The sequence below is a fragment of the Mandrillus leucophaeus genome, unplaced genomic scaffold (assembly GCF_000951045.1).
Source record: "Mandrillus leucophaeus isolate KB7577 unplaced genomic scaffold, Mleu.le_1.0 Scaffold1092, whole genome shotgun sequence".
NCBI lineage: Eukaryota > Metazoa > Chordata > Mammalia > Primates > Cercopithecidae > Mandrillus > Mandrillus leucophaeus.
The window spans coordinates 733,846-753,418 of record NW_012099121.1 but is presented as its reverse complement, the minus strand read 5'-3'; the positions used below and the strand labels follow the sequence as shown (position 1 = coordinate 753,418).

The following is a 19,573-nucleotide window of genomic DNA, read 5'->3' as shown; positions in this document are numbered from 1 at the left end:
TATATATATATTTTTTTTTTTTTGAGACAGAGTCTCACTCTGTCACCCAGACTGGAATGCAGTGGCACAATCTTGGCTCACTGCAACCTCTGTCTCCTGGGTTCAAGCGATTCTCCTGCCTCAGCCTCCTGAGTAGCTGGGATTACAGGCACCCACAACCATGTCCAGCTAACTTTTGTATTTTTAGTAGAGACGGGGTTTCACCATGTTGGCCAGGCTGGTCTCGAACTTCTGACCTCAGGTGATCCGCCTGCCTCAGCCTCCCAAAGTGCTGGGATTACAGGCATGAGCCACCGCACTCGGCCCATATTGGATTTTTTAAATGTTCACATAAACTGAAACTTTGAGGAGAGAATTTTTAAAAATCAAAATTGCTACTTTAAAATTTTTAATTAGTATCTGTTCAAATAATGTGACTTTAAAAAGAATATTCATAGATTTTAATATAGGAAAAATCTTGGCTAATTTTAAATTGATGCAGTTTATAATCTAGAGATAATACTGATTAAACCAATATCCATTTCATAATAATCAACCTTAATTGTCACTAAGACTGATAGGGAAGGATTGAATAGTTTAAAAACAAAACAAAACAAAAAAGACTCTTTGAGCAAAGAATCAGAAAGTTAAGAAAACTCATCCTGATCCTGACTAAAGTCAGCACAAAATGGCCATAAAGAGCGCTTGGATAAGAAAATTAACTTTTTCACCAACATGAGCAGCAAGGAGCTTGGAAATGAGATACTGTATGGAAAAATAAAAGCTCTTCAGCTGTTCCACTAGACAAATGAAATCACAGCTGTTCAGCTAACACCCTAACGATGATGATGATAATCATAAACAACATCATCATCACTTTATTGAGCCTTTGCACCAGGCGCTATGCTGCCTTATTTACATGGTGAAGACTATGAATAACCCCATTTTACAGATATGGAAACCAAGGCACAGGGAAGTTAAGCAGCTTCCTTAGGGACACAGATTTAGTAATTGGCAAAGTCATGATTAGAATGCATGTAGTCTGGTTGCAAAGCCCACACTCATCACTTCTACACTTTACTCACTGTCCCTCTCTAGCTGTGAGAAGTAGAACGCCAATGAGAATTTAAGACAGTTGGTGGATTCATGATTGAAAGCTATGAGAAGATTCTATATAATGAATGACATCTTCTGCAACATCCTTACAGTTGTGTGACAGTTTCCCAAGGTTCTTTCTTATAGTATCGCCTTTGAATGCAGGTGACAAATGTGAATGCGAAGTTCTACTCCTGTGGACTCACATGCACTTCAAAATAAACTGATTACAAAATCCCCTTAGTAGCTGACTAGTTAACATAAGGCTGATAGCCACAAGGTAATGTAAAGGGAAATATCTACCCCAAGAGAGTGACTTGGTTTTTATTATTATTTATATATTTATTCTTTTTAGAGATGGGGTCTTCCTTGGCTACCCAAGCTGGAGCGCAGTGGCATAGCCAAAGCTTACTGTATCCTCAAACTCCTGGGCTCAAGCAATTTTCCTACTTCAGCCTCCTGAGTAGCTGGGATTATAAGTTAGTACCATTAGTACTATGCTTGCCTAATTTTATTTTTTGTAGAGACAGGGTCTCGTAATGTTGCCCAGGCTGGTCTTGAATTCCTGGCCTCAAGCAGTTCTCTAACCTCAGCCTCCCAGCTAGGATCCTCCTTCTGAAGACAATGAGATAGGCTAGTTGTGAGGACAACCCCTAGTCTGAATGAAGTCATGTCATCTGGACAGCTAGGTAAGGAGAGAGGACAGACTAAGTGCATCCAATAGTAGTACCAAGTCATTAAAATACAAGTTAAAAAGAAGAGGTGGTCAGAATACATCCTATTCTACCCCTCAAGAAATTAGCATTCACTCATACAAAAGACAGTTCCATTAACCGAGAATCTCATAGTTACTGGAAAACAGAGGTTGTGTAAAAGTAAATGGTGATGAGTGGGAACATAACTTGGCATCATGCAGTAATTAACAGACTGTCTTCCTTACAACCCTAGAGTGTCATGGGGATATCCCTTAGTGAAAAGGTCCTCCAATCCCTTTATGTAGATATCTGTTTTATATTTGTAAGATTCTGAGTAAGTTTCTATCTGACAGAAACGGCACTGCTACTTTTTAAAAAGGTTATAACCACCACTTTACCATATTTTCCAACTCTCTAGGGATACTGTGTGGCTTGTTCATTAGATCTAGAAACACCAGATATAAAAATCTTATCTGGCTAGGTGTGGTGGCTTATGCCTGTTACCCCAGCACTTTGGGAAGCCGAGGCAGGAGGATTGCTTGAGGCCAGATGTTCGAGACTAGCCTGGGCAACATAGCAAGACCCCACTCTATATTTTTTTTTTTTAAGTTTTTTTGAGTCAGGGTCAGGGTCTCCCTCTGTCACCCATGCCAGAGTGCAGTGGTGTGATCTTGGCCTCACTGCAACCTCTGCCCCCCAGGCTCAAGTGATCCTCCCACCTCAGCCTCTTCAGCAGCTGAGAATACAGGCACATGTCACGGTGCCCGGCTAATTTTCTTACTTTTTGTAGAGACAGCGTTTTGCCATGTTGGCCGGGCTGGTTTTGAACTCTTGGGCTTAAGCGATCTGCCCACCTTTGCCTCCCAAAGTGCCAAGATTGCAGACATGAGCCACTGTGCCTGGCCTACAAAAAACCTTTAAAAAAAAATCCTTTCCACCAGTTACAGTGAGAACAAATAATTACACAAAAATTATTTGAAAGGCAACCACCTGCCAAACAATGTTAGCTACTTGCTCTGAACTAAAATAAACACAGTATTACTTACATACACACCATTGTTTAACTACAGTATGCTAACAATCATATTATCAAGTACCAATGAAAAAATACAAATTCAATTTCTACCAAAAGATTTTCATTAAAATCAAAGCCCAACTCTTCTATTTCTATTTTGATTCCTAACCCTACCAAAGCAATGTAAACCGAGCAGTTATTGAGGTTGTCTCCTTAATTAGTGACCTGGTTCTACCTGATGTGGCCTTATATAAAGAGATTGCGTTATACGGAAAAAGATACCTATATCTTATGAACTTAACTCACCAAAATGATCTGAAGGAAGACCTCATATTGTCGTATATTATAGAGCGCTTCTTTTAACATATATGGCTGAAGTTCAGCTCTCATGTGTGGGTCGTTGGCTGCCTTCTCAAGGATGGCTGTGTAGCGGTATACCTGGCTCCGGGCAGTCTCAAGCTGGTAATCAATATGCTGCATGGTGGCTGGGATTGCTACATGGAGAACAGCTGGCACTGTTTGTAAGAGTATAAAAAGGCAGTCATAAAGGAGACTAAAAACAATTAAGGAGAAGAAGCCTAGAAAGTAGTTACATTTTAAGCATTAAGTTAGGGTTTTTTCCCCAATCAAATTAGTAATAATGAGGCATGTGTTTCATGGGTCCCACCACATAAAGAAATGAATCTAGGCTGGGCGCGGTGGCTCACGCCTGTAATCCCAGCACCTTGGGAGGCTGAGGCGGGCGGATCATGAGGTCAAGAGATTGAGACCATCCTGGCTAACATGGTGAAACCCCGTGTCTACTAAAAATACAAAAATTAACCGGGTGTGGTGCCGCGCGCCTGTAATCTCAGCACAGGAGAATCACTTGAACCCGGGAGGGGGAAGTTGCAGTGAGCCGAGATCGCGCCATTGCACTCCAATCTGGAACACAAGAGCGAAACTCCATCTCAAAAAAAAAAAAAAAAAAAAACCCTAAAACAAACAAGTTCAAACAAACGATATTATCAGAATAACCCAGTTATAGTAGGTCAGCTTTTGCCACTAAATATAGAAGAGTGTAGAGAATAGGCAGAGTTTGGTATTATGTGTTGTTAACCATGTGCTTCCAGAAGAACCACTGACCCTTCCTTTTGTATATCTTCTAGTTATTTAAAAAAAAAAGAAATGTTTGTTAAGAAACTCATCTGGATGGTGAAAAATGACAGAATAGTCTAGCAAGGGAGGGTCATTTATGAAAATGGAAATTTGACTTTTTAGAACAGGTTTTAAACTAGAAAAAAATTACCCTTTTATTCTAGATTAGCGATTTAGTGAAAGACAATAACACCTTATCGGTGGACATACAGGAGTACCAAATTTCATAAGGAAGTTACTTCTACTGGTAGATACTTCATTAAATATTTCATAAGTACTTTCAAACTTATAAAGAATGCATTAAGTATATAACCACAAAGCAGATGCCCCCGAATTTAGAGATTTTAAAAATCTCTTTGTGGATCTTTTCATTCCATTAACTGCACCAGGAACTGTTTTCAGGAAGATTTTTGTTTTTTAAATAACTAAATTGTACTCCCTTTTGGTTACTGACTTGCAGTAATGAACACAAAGCCCCGCTGAACAGGGAGGTTAGCTTTGAGCAGGGCCCTTCATCGCTTTCACTGATTCACTTTCTCCTACTAGCTTCATGGTACATAAAATGTAAAGTCTTGCCCCAGCAAAAGTAAAAATCACTATACATTATAAACAGTAGTTATTCTTCAGGAAACAGTAAAAAAATGCAAATCTTAAATTTAAGAATGCCCCTGGTGTGTTGTTTATTATTTTCCTCACTGTGCAACTTAAATTTTAAACATACATGACCTTTAGCATTAACCTAATGATATACCTACAATCATCAATGCCTTCTCCACCTTTTCCACAGTCTCTGTTAAATAAACGAATTCCAGTAACAATCATGGTGAGTTCTTTCAGCTGGCGTTCTTTGTCCTTCTTAGACAGAGTTAGAAACGTCCCAAGCTCAGCCTGAGGAAAAATGCTCTGTAGAGCAGCTAAAATAAACCAGAAAAAAAAAAAAAAAAGGAAAACAAAATGATAGAATAACGATATCAGAAGTTAAATAAGTTTTTTTCTTTAGCAGCAAGTTAAGAGTCTGAGTTACTTACATGATTCTTTAAATTACTGATACCTGGTTACAGAATACATAATAAAATATAGCACACATCAAAGCTGGATTACTGAGAGTTATGCCATTGCCTCATGTCCATTTTTAATAATTAAGCGCATCCAGCAGTAACTTTTTGGCAATGGGCATGAAAACGAGCTTTCTAATTAGGGATCTGAGCTGAAAAATGGATGCTTTAAAATAATTATGGAGGAAGGCCATAGGAGAGCTAGACATTTTTCCTGTTCCTCATTTTGAAGGATGAAAGAGGGCAAAGATTTCCTAAGGATAAACAGTGCCCCTTTCCATCATCCATTTTAAATGACAGACTCAATTCTTTTCATCAATATGAAATATCCCTTTCCAGCTTTTCCATTTACTCAATCAGCCTGGTACCCTCAATCCTACTATCAATGTCTCTCTAATGAGGTGTAATAGGTCCCTAGATATGTGCAGCTCTAGGAAAATTAGCAATATTTCACTTTCTAGAGGTGCTACTTGAGTTTCAGAATAGACACACAGTGTAAAAGGAGAGTGGGTACGTTTTAACTCATTCGTGCTGATTTTTTTTTTTTTCAGATAAAAAGGAAACTTCAATTTTTAACACCTCTAATTTAACATATTTTATAAAATACAATGATCATATATTTTCACTTATGAAATGGAAATTGGTTATACTTTTTACCTGTTACCTCTCTGACAGTCTTGATGTCTGTAGGGGATCCAAGGCCAGAGCGGAGTAACACATAGCTGATAATCTTCCGGTACAGGCTTTCCAATTCTTCTTTAGCACATGCTCTGTTATCTGTAATTTCTCCGGTAACAGAGCCTAATCTAGACTCTAGGACCCGGTGATGTTCTTCGAGAAATTCCACTAAAATTGCCAAATAACAATGTTCTATATATTTGATTTTTAGAATTCTTCTTACATAAGAACTAGAGAAAAACTGGGATTGGATATGGCAATTCTACTTCAGGAAAACAAGCAATTTCTTAAGCTGTAGTAATGAAATAAAAAACAGTGGCCAGCAAGTAGCCTCAAGACAAAAATCCAGTAGGAAAGATTTATGACAGTGACTTAAATGGAATACTTTGTCAAAACACCTAAGACTTTAAACAGCCAAACTAAACAGTAAATTTCACAAAAGGTTAAAACCTCCCAATTAAGCAGAAAATAAAGAAGGCCATTTCTACAACATATATATAATACTATATGAAAATATAAATATATACATATTATATATTTATGCTATATGTAAGCACATGTCGTATACTATACATAAGCATATATAGTAGCAGAAATATATATGTAGTATATATGTTCCTTTTGGTTACGTGTATTTTTATTTCAGTTCTAGATAAATTTCCTCTGAAAAGCATTATTGATAATACGATGTTGCATCGAGAACTGTATCCCTCCTCATTCCTCCTGTGATATGCTGAGGGATAGGCTTAACTTTGATAGGACTCTGTTCACTGAGTTGTTGCAAGTACAGTTCTTGCAATGATAAGACAACCCATATTACCATTACAAGGGCAATAATTAACATATCCACCACACACAATTTATACCTATACTCTTGCCACAAAACCAACTGAGAACTTTGCAAATTAAAAATATGTTTAAATAACAAATGTAAAAATGTATGGATTAAATTTTATCAATTCTATGACTATTTTATTGCTTTAAAATTTCCCTATTAAGCAAAAATGCAAGATACATACTTTTACATAGGTAGCATAACTGAAACTAATAAAGAGAAAAATCATCAAATTGTTTTTTTTTTTTTTTTTTTTGAGACGGAGTCTCTCTCTATCGCCCAGGCTGGAGTGCAGTGGCCGGATCTCGGCTCACTGCAAGCTCCGCCTCCCGGGTTCACGCCATTCTCCTGCCTCAGCCTCCCGAGTAGCCGGGACTACAGGCGCCCGCCACCTCGCCCGGCTAGTTTTTTATATTTTTTAGTAGAGACGGGGTTTCACTGTGTTAGCCAGGATGGTCTCGATTTCCTGACCTCGTGATCCGCCCGTCTCGGCCTCCCAAAGTGCTGGGATTACAGGCTTGAGCCACCGCGCCCGGCCCAAATTGTTAATAATGATTGTACTATATAGTAGAGGTAGAGGTAGTCCATAGAGAAATAGATTTGTTTTATACAGCAGGGGCAGAGGCGGTCCATAGAGAATTACATTTTCCTTTTTCTTTTGTTTCCAACTTGTGTTTGATGTATGCATTAAATTATTTACATAATGAGCTGGGCGTGGTGGCTGACACTCATAATCCCAGCACTTTGGGAGTCCAAGGTGCGGACAGAACTCCAGGCTTAGGCCTGGAGTTCAACACCAGCCTGGGCAGCATGGCAAAATCCCGTCTCTACTAAGAATACAAAAATTAGCTGGGCAAGGTGGCACACGCCTATAGTCCCAGCTACTCGGGAGGCTGAGGTGGGAGAATTGCTTCAACCCGGGAGTCAGAGGTTGTAGTGATCTGTGGATCGTGCCACTATACTCCCGCCTGGGTGACAGAGCAAGACTCTGTCTGAAAAGAAAAAAAAGTTACATATTGAAAAGCTTTCTAAACTCCCCATCATTCATTTCATTTTTGAATAGTTATATAATTTAGGTAATTATTATGAAAAAATAACATAAACCAGGAACAGGAAAATCTACAAATTAAAAACTTTTAACTTCAATGGGCTGGTTGTTCGAATTCCTAATTATTATGTATTAGTGCCATAAAGGTTAAAAGACAACAGACTTGGAAACAATAATTATGAGCATAATAATTGGAATTCGCTTTTAACCCTCACAAAGGCCAACGGTTTTTTTTTCATTTAGCATTTCTAACATTGTTATAGTCCTCAAAGTTGAAAAATATTTCAAAAGATTGCCAAAAATTAAATTGTTAAATTGATTAAACAATTAAATTCATTGTCAGCCAAATGAAGCCCTTCTTTGCTGAAATACAATACGAAATTTAAGTATAAAAATAGGTAGTATATGTTACCTCGATTTGTATAATTCATATCAAAGTAGACTTGCATCTTAATAGTGTCCAGGGATGGATTTTTAGTATCCAATAGCCGAGTCATACAAAGCTAGAAAAGAATAGCCCATGAATACTTCTAGTTATAGTTTCTGAGACAAGTATTTCCTAAAGTTATTTTCAAAAATAAAGGGAAAAGCAGTGGTTCCTGATATTTATTCACCAATAACCCCTTTTATTATTATTTTTTCTCCTTGAAGACTTCCGGCTTTATAGTTTATTTAACCAATAACTTTTTTTATTTTTATAGATTTAGGGGGTACAAGTGTCATTTTGTTACATGGATATATTGTGTGTAGTGTTGAAGCCTGGGCTTTTAGGGTAGCTAACACCTGAATAGTGGACACTGTACCCATTAAGTGATTTCTCATCCCTCACTCCCCTCTCACCCTCCCAAGTCTCCAATGTCTACTGCTTCACTCTCTATGTCCCTGTGTACGTATTATTTAGCTCCCACTTGTAAGTGAGAACATGTGGTATTTTACTTTCTGTTTCTAAGTTATTTCACTTAAGATAGTAGCCTCCAGTTCCATCCATGTTGCCACAAGACATGATTTCATCATTTTTTATGGCTCATAGTATTCCATTGTGTGTATGTGTATATACATTTTCTTTATCCAATCATCTGTTGATGGACACTTAGGTTGATTCCATATCTTTACTACCAATAACATTTGTTAAGCAATAAGTCATTTCCCTTGAGTTAACCAATAATTATTATGCCCGGGTGGCTAGTAGTCTAGTTGAAGGCAAGAAACCTGATGTTTTGGTTAGTTTGGGCAGTCTAAATGTGGGTAAATGTTCCACAAAGCTTATATTCCAGTCTAAAACTCTTCTAGATTTCCTTGTTACTATTTATTTGTGCCTTGAACAACACTGCTAAGTTTATTTTATAAAAAGCTGCTGTAGCCAGCACGGTGGCTCACACCTGTAATCCCAGCACTTTGGGAGGCTGAGGTGGGCAGATCACCTGAGGTCGGGAGTTCGAGACCAGCCTGGTTAACATGATGAAACCCCGTCTCTACTAAAAATACTAAAATTAGCTGGGCGTGGTGGCACACACCTGTAGTCCCAGCTACTCGGGAGGCTGAGACAGGAGAATTGCTTGAGAACCTGGGAGGTGGACATGGCAATGAGGCGAGATCATGCCATTGCACTCCAGCTTGGGAGACAGAGTGAGACTCCATCTCAAAAAATAAAATAAAATTAAATAAAATTTAAATTTAAAAGCTGCTGTAACTACCACCCCTCTCTTCACAAAATTTCTCTAGTTCTACCCTTGCTATTTCTTCTCCTGGTCTGTTTTCTCCCATGAGCCCCCACATGGATGGTTCATTTCCCTTCTCTGCCTTGCCTCTTTAGATTGAATATCAACCTCAGTTTTTCTTTCCTTCTCTCATCTCTACTCATCACCTCCCTCCCCCACTTCCTTCACTGCTCACCCTGTAGGCTGAATATACTGCAGCTGGCAGTCACTTGGCAGCTCACTCTCAACCTGTCTCCCTGAGCACCAGCCCTGCTTTCCTAGGAGGAGGGAGGGGAGAATGCAAGACTGAGGACTGGACACTGTGTCTTTGCAGAAGCCTGTGCACCTGGATCCTTCCACATAGAGAAGTACTGTTTTAAAATGCACACTTTAAAAAAATAGCTCATCCACATGATTTTTAGTTGAGAAAAATATTGTCACTTGAATTATACATTGTTAGTTTATGTACCTGTCATATTAAAAGTATATTGGCTTGATTCTTTCCAACGTAGTTGAGTTGGAGCTTGAGGGGAATGGAGAAGTCTTCCTGGGTCCTGACAAGGAGAACAACTTATTTTCTGCCTTTCCTTGATTCTCTTCCACAGCTTTCCAATAACATTTCTGATTGTCATAATCACTTCCCTTATTGCTAAGAACAAGTTTTATACCATCTTTTCTCTGCATCCTCCCCAATATCTGTTATGTTTTGACTTTTTAAAGACATTCTAACTGGTGTAAGATTGTATCTCATTGTCAGAATAGAAAATCCAGACATAAAGCCACATACCTGCAGTCAGGTGATCTTTTGACAAAGTCAACAGAAACATACACTGGAGAAATGACATCCTATTCAATAAATGGTGCTGGGAAAATTGGATTATCATATGTAGAAGAATGAAACCGATCCCAATGTCTCACCATATACAAAAATTAACAACTCAAGATTGATTAAAGACTTAAATGTAAGATCTAAAACTATAAAAATACCAGAAAAAAACCTAGGGCTGGACATTGGCCTATGCAAAGAATTCATTACTTAAAAGCAAATGCAACAGAAATAGACAAATTGTATTTAAATAAACTAAAAAGCTTCTACACATCAAAATGAATAATCAACAGAGTGAAAAGAAAACCTGCAGAATGGGAGAAAATATGTACAAACTATGCATCTGACAAAGGACTAATATTCAGGATCTACGAGGAACTCAAACAACTCGACAACAAATAACCCCATTATAAAGTGGGCAAAGGCCATGAATAGACATTTTTCAAAAGAAGACATACAAATGGCCAACAAGCATGAAAAAAATGCTCAACATCACTCAGCATTAGAGAAATGCAAATTAATTTAGTTCTATTCAACTTCACAGTGCATGACAAACCAGTTAATATTTGCAATGTAAGAGATTAATAACAAGGTTTCACTAAAATATTGTAGCAGATGCTGCTACCTGCCCAATTTCCCTGCCCGCCCTTCCTTACTAACAGAGCCTCAATTTGGATTGGGGCAGGGATTTATTCATCTAAAAAATAAAAAAGAAGTGAGTGTCCCTAGGTCACTTACAGTATCATTCTGGTCAATAAATGTAAGTAGATGGAAGGGATTCTGGGAAAATTATTATTTTCCGGAGAGAAGGTGATAGACCCAACTGGCACACGTATTTTGCCCTTTGCCTTCCCGCCTTCTTTCTACCTAGAGGTAGGGTAGCTATCTTTTGACCATCAGATGACCATATTGCAAGGATGGCATGCCCCAGGAAGCCAGGAAGAAGGGTCTATGTCTCTCCACACTTTGTGTTATGAGAAAAATACCTCATGTGTACTACTATTTTGTGGGTTTTTGTTTCATTTAGCTGAAGGCAATAATGACTAACACAAATACTGTGTTTACAACTGAGAATAAGTAATTGCAAATTTGAGGACTGTTGGGTAATCACCTTAACAAGATTCTGCACATCACTTTTCATGAGGGTTCTATCCATGTTAAAGCCATTACTTGGATCCAGGACAACAGCTTTCACCTGGAAAAAAGTAGGAACAAGTCCATTAAGTAGGAAAGAATCCATTAAGCAATTTTATTTCATATTATTAGTTTAATGTGTTTCCATTTTTTAAACAACTACCTCCTGATTACAGTGGGGTTGGCTTTTCAACTATTTTTCTTACTACTGAACTCATCAGTACCCTTGTTAGAGGCTGAAGAAAAGAAGCGACAAACATCAAATTTGAATGGGGTGCTAGAAAAGTTATATGGGGAAATAAGTTGAAAGCAATGGCTAGGTTTTCAGTTGGGAAACTATGGTATATTTTATTGTATTTTTATTGTGTATTGTTGTCTTAACCAAAAGCAAGAACAGAGAAACCATAGCAATGAGTAATTTTTAACAACGGCAAACAAAAATACACACCAAAAAATTCCCACACAGGAGAACATTATTTATGTTTTCCAAACTCATCAAGGTCTTCTAAATCAGTCTCTATAAATCTACAACTCACATGCTCTATAAACGTTTTTAAAATGTTTTCACTAACTTGTCCGATGATCTCATTATGTTTAAGCTGAAAAACATCTATGAAAGCTTCATAGAATTTAAAGGGGAAAATGGACACCACATCTTTAAAAAGCTGTTAATAAAGTAGTAATCACAAAATGATTTCTTCTTACCATAAAAGCAATCAGAGTTTCAGAAACAATCTCTCCATGGGCTGCACATTCTTGTCCTATTTCTCGTATAATACTCCTTATAACACTTTCGGCCTGAGTTGGAGGCATTCTGGCTAAATAAAACAACAATTTTTTTTTAAAAACGTGGGTTTATGCAAATTTGTTTTTTTCTCTTCTGATTTCTCCAATATTGTATTTGTAAAGAGTCATAATATCATCTATTAGCTTATTAGTATTTTTATTAGTATCTAGGCCTCTCCTGTTTTTCATTATTTTTAAAAATGAAGGACTTTATTGAAGACAGACAATGATTGGGATTTCAAATAATTGAAACATCTGATAATTAACATTTTCAATTATTTAAATTATGGTCACTAAACATATATTCCTATCATGATATTCTTAATTTAAAAAAAAAAAAAAAAAGGCTAAGCAGGCTGGGCGCGATGGCTCACGCCTGTAATCCCAGCATTTTGGGAGACCGAGGCAGGCGGATCAGCTGAGGTCCGGAGTTCGAGACCAGCCTGACCAACACGGAGAAACCCCGTCTCTACTAAAAATACAAAATTAGCCGGGCGTGCTGGCGGGCGCCTGTAATCACAGCTACTCCGGAGGCTGAGGCAGGGGAATCGCTTGAACCCGGGAGGCGGAGGTTGCGGTGAGCCGAGATCACGCCATTGCACTCCAGCCTGGGCAACAAGAGCGAAACTGCGTCTCAAAAAAAAAAAAAAAAAAAAAAAAAAAAAAGGCTAAGCAGTATTTGTAGGGGAGGAAGGTAAAATTAACGAGAAACCCAAGAGTACAGCTTGAAAGAGGAAATGCTTATTTCACCACATTCACTAAATAACCTTTCGTAATTGTACTAGAATCTTGGAAAACAATTCTTGCTCAGATCATTAAAAATCTTTTCCGCACATCTAAAATGGAGTTCAGACTGTCGATAAAAAACACAAAAGCAAAAACCAAAACGTAAGAGTTATGCATCATGGAAAAAAATGAACTCCTGGTTATTAATTCCATTTACTATAAGGAAAAAGTGGCAGCTTTTGACCGAGTTTTCTGATTTTCCTGAATATTAGTAACTGAGCACAATGGAACTTGGCATGTAGAGTATAACAAAGGCAATATCAGGTAGATAAAGCCAGCTCCTCAGCATTATTAGCTTTCCGATGGATGGGTACGGAAGCACGAGGCATTTTGTCCAGTGAAACCAGATTGCTTGGATTCCATCGTGACCCGACCACTGTCTAGCTGTGAGATCTTGGGCACTTGTTTCACTTCTTTCCAGAGGCGTGAGGACTAAATTAGTCCTATCTGTTTTGTGGTTACAACAGTTCGCGGCATAAGGGAATCGCTTAAAACAGCTTTGAATCAGTACTCCAGGATCGCAGGCAGCGCATGCGCGAGTGTCAGTCTGTGGGAGAGTCCGTCCCGCTCCGGGTCTGTGTGCGCAGGCGCAACGCTGCCTGGTCGCTAGGGACGCGGCTCAGCACCTTCCCGGCATCCACCCACCAATTACTAAGTCTCCCGAGGTCCGGCTTCTGGGGTAGCCAGTGGAGTGGAACAGAGGCGGAAGGCCTCAGGCACCCGCGCAGTGGCTAGAGGGCCGCCCTGCAGCCCTGGGCGCCTCCGGCGGGAATGGACCGCTGTTCCAGCTCAGCGGCGGCGCAGCCTAAAGGATCGAGACTGAGAGCTAAGTCTCGACTAGGCAGGACGCGGTCCTCCAGCCGCCCGGGCTCCGCCAGCTGCCCCACGCTCGCCGCCTGGCGGGACACACCTCCGGGTTAAGGGCGCGGAGCCCCGAGTAGGCTGACCTGGATCGGAATCGACAGCAGGAGCCGTGTCTGTCTGCTTCTGTCCTGGGGCCCTCACCGCGACCGTCAGGGCAGTTGGGCTCTCGCAGCAACCGCCGCGTAACCATGGAGATGGAAGACTCCGGACCAGAGGGGGTGGGGCCAGGTGGGGGCGGGGCTGGGTCCCACTTTGAGGGTCTTTTCCGCGACAGATGGGCTGGAAAAACTTTAAAAACAAAGCAATTCCAGGCAGAGACATCTTAACCTCCGTGGTTAAGACTGTGAAACACAAGTTCTCGTAAATAAGGACATTAACTTGCTAGCGTGGGAACGATGGGGCGGCTTTGAAAGCGGGGTTGGGGAGGGGGAGGAGCCAGTTGGAGAGGCTGGGAAAACGGAAGGGCTGTATCCTGGACAAATAGAGTTCTTGTAAAAGTATCTAGATTTTAAAAACAAAAGTAAAAAGTATCGAGGTTTTATTTCATGTCCTGTTGTTCAAGGAAGTCTGTAACAGAACGCTCCAAGATGCCCGAAGAGAAAACTGCTCATTCAAGAAGCACATGATAAGAACACATTAGTGTCCGAGTCAAAATAATGAAGTTTTATCCCTTAACGATAATGTCGTTAGGCCCACCTTCAGACGTGAAAGTGTGAAAAAGGATTAAATACGCATTAGAAGGAGAGCATCAAACAACAAGGTTTTATTTTTAAACAGTAACTTTTCTCAAACTGCAAACAAACATGCAGAATATGCTTTGCTTAAGGACATTCCCTGATTACTAGGAAATGAATCAACACAAAAACTCAAGAATACACATCATAATATAACACAATTTTATTTCCACCTTCTAGAAAATGTTCCCGGAATGTGGATGAAGCTTGTGTAAAAATAGATGTTCAGAGTAACATGATTTATAATACCACAACCTTGGAAATCTAAACACGATATTTAAGTAAAACGTCAGGCAGGTATTTAAAATTATGTTAATAAAAACCTTGTGTTTGTCTTATATTTTTTAAAAGCCAAATGAAAAATTTATATATAATATGACTTAAACTATATTGACATACATATAATGCACAAAAAGTGTATAAGTCATTTTTTCAAAATCACAGCAAGGAATTAGATCTAAGGATGGAATTATAGGTAAAGTATTTTTATTTCTTTATACTTTTCTGTTTTTTCTAGATTTTTCCATAATGAGTATATATTGTCTTATGATCTATAAAACAAAATTTTAAAATACTAGGGAGATGAGACTGGCTATTTGTAGAGAATGAGCCCAATTTAGATATACAAATATACTGTAAGTATACAAGGTAAAGCAACCTAAGGAAGGTGAGATAGCAAAATTTTAACAGTGGTTGTATCTTTGTAATGGCTTATGGCTGATTTTTCTTCTTTGTACTTTAAGATAACTACCAAAATGTCTTCCATGAGCATATATTATATATTAGAATATTAAATATTTTTTAAGATGGTAAGAATCATATCATCATATTAAGTATAGTTTTAAACTAATGGGCAAATTCTGGCACAAATACTCCCTATGTTTGATACTGTTAATTCCTACTTAATGTCAATGTTTTCTTCTCTTTTTATTACTAATTTAACCCTGTGTTGGGAATGACAGTGTTCTCTTAAAAAAAAAAAAATCTCTCAACCTCTTTCTCAGTGAGCGTGGCCTGTGACATGGTCTGGCCAATGAGATGTAAGTATAATCTCTGGATGAGGTGTACTTCCATTTTATGTCTGTTGCCTTTCCTTTTCTTTCTACTTGAAATGAGAATATGGGGCTGAAGCTCCAGCAGCCTTGTTGTGAACATAAACATGAGGGTCACATCTTAAGGATGGTGGAACAGAAATGAAAAAGGAACCTGAGTTCCTGGTAATGTCATGGAACAGCCCTATCAGCTTCTTGACTGGCTATCTCCAGACTTTGCATGAGAGAAGATAAACCCCTATTTTATTAAGCTACTGTTATTTGGGTTTTCTGCTACATTCAGCCAAACTGAATCCCTGACTGCCACAATGGGTATGACTTTGGAAGTATTATTGAGCGTTTTGTGCTACATTGAATTATTCTACCTAATCCTTCATGCCTCTTAGCATCCACACCCTTGCCATGGACTTTGGTGGGGTATACTTCCCCAGTCCTTGATTTTGAATTTAGCTGTGTGACTTGCTTTGACCAATGGGTTGTGGTGAAGTAACAGTGTGCCAAATCAGATCCAAGGCCTTAAGAGACCCCATATTTCTGCTTTCTCTCTTGTGCCTGTGTCATTGCCATGAGAAGTACATACCCTAGCAAGCTCTTTGGTCCCAGAATGACATGCATATGGCACAGAATTGCCTGAACCGATCTTTTAGTAAGATGCAGAGATGCCCAACTGGGGCCCAGGCCTAGACCCGCCAAACTCCAGTCAACCTGTAGATGTGTGATAATGAATGAGTATTGTTTTAAACCACTGAGTTTTGGAGTGGCTTATTATACAGTATAGTTGTGGAAAGAGTTCATTTATAAACCTTTCAGTGATCTAAATTTCTCATTTATGAAACAGAAAACAATGGCATCTATCTCACAGAGTTGTGAGAGTAAAATGAGATAGCCCTCATGAAGCACTTAGCACAGCATCTGACATAGATAAAAGGATTCATAAACTTTACATACTAGTATTTTGTGACCTTTATCATGGTTATTATTGACAACATCAACTATGACAATATATTTTATACTCCCATGGTTTATTGGACTTCTAGTCTTTGTAGAACTAATTATTCCTAGTTTTAACATGGCAGCAATGGCATTTAATTAAAAAACATGGAGGAACCAGAGTGCATCCAGAGAATGATAAGAAAAATGTTGTCAGAATAAGATAGAATTGGATATATTTACCTTGAGAAAAAGAAGGCATGAGAACTCGTCTCAGTTTTGTTAAAAGAGAAACCAAGCTTTATGTTGTTTCAGAACACCAGATTACAAATCTACATGAAACAGTCTTAAAATACAATTGTGATAGAAGTCTTTCTAGAAGAAGTGAACCCCATTTTATCAAATGTTTTTTATCTAAAAGCTGAAAGATTGCCTTTAAGAATATTGTAGAATTAATTTCTTCTGATTAAGTGACTTTAGTATGTCACAAACTACTCAACTTTTAAAGAGATAATTACATATTTTTCCTTTTCCTAAGACTTTAAGAAGTTTTAAGCTCAGATGAACTGAGCTTCTTAGCATGTTTAATAATTTTTTATTGAGTCGGACGCGGTGGCTCACGCCTGTAATCCCAGCACTTTGGGAGGCTGAGGCAGGTGGATCGCCTGAGGTCAGGAGTTTGAGACCAGCCTGGCCAACATAGTGAAACGCTGTCTCTACTAAAAATACAAAAAATTAGCTGGGCATGGTGGCGGGTGCCTGTAATCCCAGCTGCTCAGGAGGCTGAGGCAGGAGAATTGCTTGAACCTGGGAGGCAGTGAGCCAAGATCGCAGCACTGCACTCCAGCCTGGGCGACAAACTGAGACTCCGTCTCAAAAACAAGCGGCAACAACAACAACAACAAATAATCATTTTTTTATTGAATACTGGACATTGTGAATTGCATCCTTGTTGAGTGTCTGAATTTTATTGTCCCCCTTTAGGAAGGTTGTGCCTTTTTTTCAGCCAGTTATTTGTGGATGAGTTTGATTCATTTGAGGACTGTTTTTAAGCTTTATTAGGGTAGGTCTAGAGTAGTCTTCATTCCAGGAATAATTTGGCTCTACTACTAATTAATAACTGCTCAGAGGTCTTCAGTGGATTCCTTGGTTTTCACTGAGAACTTTTCACTCTGGCTGGTCAGAGCTCAAATGCCTTCTCATCCTCTGTGAGCTCTAAGAATTATTTAGCTTATACTCCCTGGTCATTCTGTGCTTGGCTGTATGGATTGACAGCTTGGCTGTATGGACAACCAAGTACTTAGCAAAATCTCAGACTTACCAGTTTTTAAATTTTATTTATTTATTTATTTGTATAGCTTCATCCTTTCCAAAACTCTGCCCTTCAATTTCCACATCTGTGAACTCTGATCTCTGTCTCCTCAACTCAATAAAGTTCCTAGACACTGGGTTTACCTTTCTATGCCCAGGATCTGGAAACTGTCTCCAGGCAGAATTTGGGGGCAACAATAGCAAACAGTTGTTTTATATATTTTGCCCAGTTTTCTAGTTGTTTGTGGCAGGAAGTCCAGTCCTTGTTATTCCATCATGGTCAGAAGTGGAACCTTGGGTAACCTTGGAGAGAGCCTAATAGGAAATACTCATCTAGGAGGGTAGAAAAGTGGGCTTACTAGAAAATTTCAGTAACTTTCAGTAATTACTGAGAAGTAATGAATGTGTATCTGAGTGTCAGGATCATGAGTTTAAAGTGAAAGCATTTTGCCATGTTAAGTGATTTTCTTTGGAAATTATTCAGCAGCTCAGGAGCAAGCATGATCTTGAAGAATGAATGGTTGGCTTGGCCAGGAACTAGTGTATTGCCAGACTAGCATTATCATGCTAGACCATACATTTAAACCAATGTAGTGCAACAAAAGCAATTTACCAGTTGTTTTTTGTTTGTTTGTTTTGAGATGGAGTCTCACTCTGTCACCCAGGTTAGCGTGCAGTGGCACAATCTCAGCTCACTGCAACCTCCACCTCGTAGGTTCAAGTGATTCTCTTGCCTCAGCCTCCCGAGTAGCTGGGACTACAGGCATGTGCCACCACGCCCAGCTAATTTTTGTATTTTTAGTGGAGACAGGGTTTCACCATGTTGGCCAGGCTGGTCTTGAACTCCTAACCTCAAGTGATCCACCCACCTTGGCCTCCCAAAGTGCTGGGATTACAGGCATGAGCCACTGGGCCCAGCCAGAAGTTCTTTAGATATTGAAAAGACCTACGCTAAATTTTTCAATTGCTAACAAAGATAGATAATTAACATTTGAAAGAGTACTTTGGAGCTTACAAAGCTATTTCACAGATAGATAAACTCATCTGTTCCTCAAAACAGCCTCATGAGAGTCAACATCATTATTTCATTTTACAGATGTAGAAATCAATATTCAGCGAACAAGAGGCTAGTCTAAGACTGCAAAGCTACCAAGTTACGGAGCTGTCTTAAGTCTTATTGCTCTAATAAGTGCTTAAAATGAGGGGAACTCTTTTAAGCTTCTGAAAAGTTCTAGACTCTTTTTCCCAAAAAATTCATAAAGCCTCTAATTTTATATATAACTTCAGATAATTCACAGATTCCCTGAAGTTCATGCAAGTGGCAGTGTACTCTTGGTTTAAAATTTCTAATTTTTTCAGCACTGTAAGACAGGGTGGGAAAAAAAAGAAAAAATTTCTAGTTTTTAACTTGCATCTAGACAGTAGTTATATGGGTATTCACTTTATAATTTTTTTCAACTGTATATATATACATATATACACATACACACATATGTATATATACATATAAACATATGCATATATACATATACACACATGCATATATACATATACACACATGCATATATACATATACATATGCATATATACATATACACACATAGGCATATATGCATATACACACATGTATATATGCATATACACATGTATATATGCATATACACATGTATATATACATATACATATGCATATACACATGTATATATACATATACATATGCATATACACACGTGTATATATACATATACATATGCATATACACACATATACATATACATATGCATATACACACATGTATATACACATATACATATGCATATATGCATATACACGCATGTATATACACATATACACATGCATATATACATATACACGCATGTATATACACATATACACATGCATATATACATATACAC

The 19,573-nt window shown here is 38.5% G+C and overlaps 1 protein-coding gene across 1 annotated transcript; it reads right to left on the bottom strand.

The window, feature by feature from the left end:
• Positions 1 to 3,090: 3,090 nt before the first annotated feature.
• Positions 3,091 to 13,825, bottom strand: LOC105545940 (UPF0704 protein C6orf165 homolog; the record flags this gene model as incomplete). Its single annotated transcript, XM_011989012.1, has 7 exons — positions 13,714 to 13,825; positions 11,900 to 12,012; positions 11,172 to 11,255; positions 7,950 to 8,040; positions 5,634 to 5,822; positions 4,677 to 4,835; positions 3,091 to 3,299 (listed from the first exon to the last, which is right to left on the bottom strand). Coding segments are annotated over exons 2-7 (840 nt in total), but the record flags the coding sequence as incomplete, so codon positions are not given.
• Between the last annotated feature and the right edge of the window lie 5,748 nt (positions 13,826 to 19,573).